We start from the raw sequence: 5,120 nt of genomic DNA, 5'->3' as shown, positions 1-5,120 counted from the left end.
CCGCAACCTCCGCCTCCTGGGTTCAGGCAATTCTCCTGCCTCAGCCTCCTGAGTAGCTGGGATTACAGGCACGCGCCACCATGCCCAGCTAATTTTTTGTATTTTTAGTAGAGATGGATTTTCACCATGTTGACCAGGATGGTCTCGATCTCTTGACCCCGTGAGCCACCCGCCTCGGCCTCCCAAAGTGCTGGGATTACAGGCATGAGCCACCACACCCGGCCCTCCTGCTATAATTCTAAATATCACTTGGTCCACTCAAAAAATGTCCCAACACTTGAGTTTTCTTTTGTTTCTTTTATCTGATTTTACAATGCTCTCCCAATATTAATTTAATTTCTTGGGTCTATTGACAGTCATTTTAAATATCTTCTCTTCCTTCATAAGGTTGTGCTTCTGTTATAGCCATTTTTCATTGTTTTTATAAGGAGTCGACCTAATAATTTGTTCCTACCAGTGCTTTCCCCAAATCATGAATTACTTTCAGATAAGCTTACTTAACTGTGCTTATTGCCCCCTTACAGGAACACTGGTTCAATATATAATAAAACAATGTAACCGCAGATATTTGTAATAGAATTTTTACTTGCTATATTTTCTGACCACCAATCATAATACATAAAATAAAAAGTATATAAAATAATCCAGTAATTTAAAAATAAATCCAATTTTTTCTTAATTCTTAATCAAATAGAAAATCAAAATAATTAAAGTAGACTCCTAAAAAATACAATTACAATGAAATATTGCCATTTAAAGATGGATAAATATAGCCATTGTGTTGATCTCCTAACTTCTGAAACACTTGGAAAACAACAAATATGAATCAAAAAATGTTTTAAGTTAAATAAAACTAAGAAATATCCAAAATCGGCTGGGCATGGTGGCTCATTCCTGTAATCCCACCACTTTGGGAGGCTGAGGTGGGGGGATCACCTGAGGTCAGGAGTTCCAGACCAGCCTGGCCAACATGGCAAAAACCAGTCTCTACTAAAAATACAAAAATTAGCCAGGTGTGGTGGGGTATGCCTGTAATCCCAGCTAAAGCAGGAGAATTGCTTGAACCTCAGAGGCAGAGGTTGCAGTGAGCTGAGATCGTGCCACTGCACTCCATCTCAGGAAAAAAAAAAAGATCTTATATCAATAATCTAACCTCCTACTTTAAGGAACTAGATAAAGAAGAGCAAACTACACTTTAAGCAATGAAAAAAGCGGTGTGGGGATAAACATTAGAGCAGAAATAAATGAAGTAGAGAATTTTTAAAAATAGAATCACTGAAACCAAAAATCGGTTCTTTGAAAAAGATCAGCAAAATTGATAAACCTCTGAAAAAAACAAGTTGAGGTGCGGCATTCTATAAAAGAGCTGATCAGGACTCTTCAGAACTGTGAGGTCATGAATAACAAGGAGAGAAACAGACACAAACAGGAAGAGACTAAGGAGACTAAATGCAATGTGCGTCCTAGGTTGGATTATGGAAACTAAAATGTCCATTGGAGGAATATTGATTAAATCAAAAAATCTATAGTATAGTTAATAGCGTCTTACCACTAATAATTTCCTACTTTTGACAAGAGTGCAATGGTTACATAAGACATTAATGTTAGGAGAAGCTGGATGAAGCGTATATGGGAATTCTCTAACTTATATTTGCAACTTTTATTAAATTTGCCCTACATCAAACCATATACAAAAATTAATTCAAATGGGTAATAGATTTAAAATGTTAAAGATAAAACAATAAAGCTATGAGAAGAAAATACAGAAGAATATTTTCATTACTTTAAGGAGGCAAAGATTTCTGAAATATGACATAAAAGCACTTAACCGTGAAAGTAATGCAGGCTGGGTGAGGTGGCTCATGCCTGTAATCTCAAAACTTTGGGAGACCAAGGTGGAGGAGGATCACTTGAAGCCAGGAGTTCGAGACCAGCCTGGGAAACATAGCAAGACACTGTCTCTATAGAAAAAAAAATTTTAATTAGCCCATGTGTGGTACTGTGCACCCGTAGTCCCAGCTATTCAGGAGGCTCAGGAGGGAAGATTTCTTGAGCCCAAGAGGTTGAGGTTGCAGTAAGTCATGACTATACCACTGCACTCCAGCCTGAGTGACAGAGCGAGAGCCTATCTCTAAAAACAAAATTTAAAACTTTTTAAAAAGAAATGTGGGCAAAATGAACTTCTTTGGATTTTAGGTGCTAGCTTCCAGCTCAGTAGAATATTTTAAGTTATACTTTTCATAATTTACTTGGTAATTTTAGATGTTCTGAACTAGAAAGGTTTCTCCTGATCTCTAATCTGCTATATTTATTAAAACTTAGAACAACAACCAGGATTCATTTTTAAGGATTATATAAACATTATTTAAGGTGAGCAATACATGATTACCTTTCCTTTTTTGAATTTACCTGAGGCCATTTATTACTCCGAGAATCTTTTCCTGGCTTGAGAGACTAGAATTGAAAAAGTTTTGTTTTTCAGCCAGCTATTCTAAAATTACAGTAAGGGCCACAAGGTAAAATAAGAAAAATGGTTCAGACAGTGGATTATTGACTATGCCTCTTCTGATTTTGTATGCATAACTGATTACTCATAAAGCAAGACACAGACAATGATAGCTCCTCCTGCAATGACCCAAGACCTTTCCTACCTATGACCCCCAAAAGCAAGTTACCGTCGCTTTTCAGGTCATCACCCTCAAAACTCCGGCTCTCATTCTGGGCTGGGTTCTGCTCAATTTTCTAATCTCACTAAGTTTCATTATCTCTAGTGAGGAACTTCTCTATTCTATGATCTGCAGAACCCCATCAGGGAGAGGAAAGGCAGATAATTTCATTTTCTTCTATATTACTTAAATGTAACTCAAGAAGTATATGTAATATGTGATTGCCTAGTAGCATTGCTAGATAAGCTAAAGTTAGTGCAATTTAAATAATATGTGCTCCACTAAAGTATAATATAAAGACGAACTCAATCACTTCTTATTTACTTCACAGATACCTTGAGTTCTATTTGCCAGGCTTTTTGTTATCTGCTGATAAGTTTTTTATGGTTGGCCAGAAAATAATAATTTATGTCATGGTAGATAACTTCTCCAAGATGCCTTGGATACATCTGGGTCCCCTCCGTACATTAAAAGTTTTTGAAATTAAACGAGAGAAGAGATGGCAAGATATCAGGATGATGCGCATGAAAACCATCAGTGAACTCATTGTCAACCACATCCAATATGAAGTTGACTTCCTGTTCTGCATGGACGTGGACCAAACCTTCAGAAAAAAATATGGATTGGAGACTCTGGGAGAGTCAGTAGCTCAGTTACATACTTATTGGTATCAGGTAAATCCTAATCTAGTACCTTATGAAAGAAGTCAGTTATCAGAAGCATATATACCTATGAACAAGGGAGATTTTTATTACCATGCTGCTGTTTTTGGTGGCACTCCCCTTCAGGTTCTTGATATTGCCAGGGAGTGCTCCAAAGGAATCATCAATGATAAGAAAAATAACATTGAAGCAGTGTGGCATGATGAAAGCCACCTAAACAAGTATTTCTTTCTCCATAAACCCACCAAAATATTATCACCAGAATATTGCTGGGATTTTAATCATGAAAGGAATTCCGATATCAAAACTGTCAAACTCTCTTGGAATCTTAAGTATTATAAATTTCTCAGAGTGACAGCATAATTTTATAGCCCTTCCTTTATATTTCTGAATTTAAGGGCATCATTTTGTCTCATTCTTTAGAAAATTATCTTATTCCTTAGAAAATTTGCACTCTACAAAATTTAGCACTAAAAAAATCACAAACAAAATGGCAAGCCCACTACAGAGCAAACTTACACTTTCCCTTATGTTCATTTTGAATCATACAACATGAGATTTAATAGTTGCAAATAGGTTTACTGAAATCAGAAGAAGATATGAATGTTGAAATATTATTTGTTGGATCGTATCAAACAAAATTGATTCTGTTACAAGAAAATGAAATGTGAAATACTTTCATTGATCCAAGTAGATAAAAATTTTTCTATTCCTTAAGGAAATGAGTTATCTAGAGGTGTGGGGAAAAGAAGATCCCTACAACTATATTAATATGCCCTATATGTAAAACTTAGAAAACATGGAAGCTGTCACCAAACTTTGAGTCATTCTGAAAGAGCTATATACTTTAAAACTACAAAGTTGTTTGTTGTAAAAACTTATGAAAAGAAAATAAAAATATACAGAGAGAAAATTGAGAGTCCCCCTTTTACTCTCTCTTTGAAAACCTATCTTAACATATTTCCCATGTATGCATTTATATGCCCACTACATGAATGCATTTATATACCCACTACTACACACACACACTCACACATGTGCTTATATAATATTTTATACAAGTTGCCATATCACAACACCCATACACATGCACACACACATCTTGTCAATAGTCAAGGTCTAGCTAGTAAAGCAGAAACTACTATTCTAGATATTTCAAACAGTGGGGATTTAGCACAGGGAATTGGACATGAAGGTGATAACAGAGTTTGAGAGAGATACAACGGAGAGGAGGCAACCCATGATTTTCAAAATAAAGGTAATAACATCCTGAGGGTTGAAGAGAAACATGTAGGATGTCTAGAAAGAGCTAGAACCTAGCAGAAGTTACCTGGCATAAGGTGACACAAAAGAGAAAGGAGTTTCTGCTACTACTCGATATGTTACCCATAGTGAGGGTGTGGAGGAGAGATCCACGCTTTTCTGCTCCTCCTACCCTGCTCTCTTCTGTCAGTATTTTTTGGTGCCTGTGCTATGCAATCATTAGAGAGCATGAGAGTCTGGGTAATACAGACCTCTGCCACACTGAGCAGAGCACAGGAAAAATGAAAGATTGAAGAGTAATCAGGCAAATGGCTACTAAAGTCCAACCATTGTGCCACAAAGCACCCGTTTTCACCCTTCTATCCATACTTGACTTTCATAAAATGACTTAGTGTTTCCACCTACTAGAATTCGATTAACTTTTGTACAAAAGGACACTTTCTTCCCAAAAAGGTGGAACACAAATTACCATCTGACATAGTATCTCTCACCATGTCCAGGAGGCCCACATGAACTGAGTTTCTCTCCA

General features: G+C 36.5%; 1 protein-coding gene across 1 annotated transcript in view; it reads left to right on the top strand.

The window, feature by feature from the left end:
- LOC108285856 (N-acetyllactosaminide alpha-1,3-galactosyltransferase-like) overlaps positions 1–4,241 on the top strand; it is an 18,833-nt gene extending 14,592 nt beyond the window's left edge. The window contains exon 2 of the mRNA XM_037729534.1: positions 2,954–4,241. Coding sequence (XP_037585462.1) covers positions 2,954–3,691 — 738 coding nt within the window. The 3' untranslated portion in view covers positions 3,692–4,241. The remainder of the gene's footprint in view (positions 1–2,953) is intronic.
- The last annotated feature ends 879 nt before the right edge of the window (positions 4,242–5,120 follow it).

The sequence above is a fragment of the Cebus imitator genome, unplaced genomic scaffold (assembly GCF_001604975.1).
Source record: "Cebus imitator isolate Cc_AM_T3 unplaced genomic scaffold, Cebus_imitator-1.0 Scaffold309, whole genome shotgun sequence".
Classification (NCBI taxonomy): domain Eukaryota; kingdom Metazoa; phylum Chordata; class Mammalia; order Primates; family Cebidae; genus Cebus; species Cebus imitator.
Note: the sequence above shows the minus strand (reverse complement) of the source record. Positions and strands in the feature narration are given on the sequence as shown.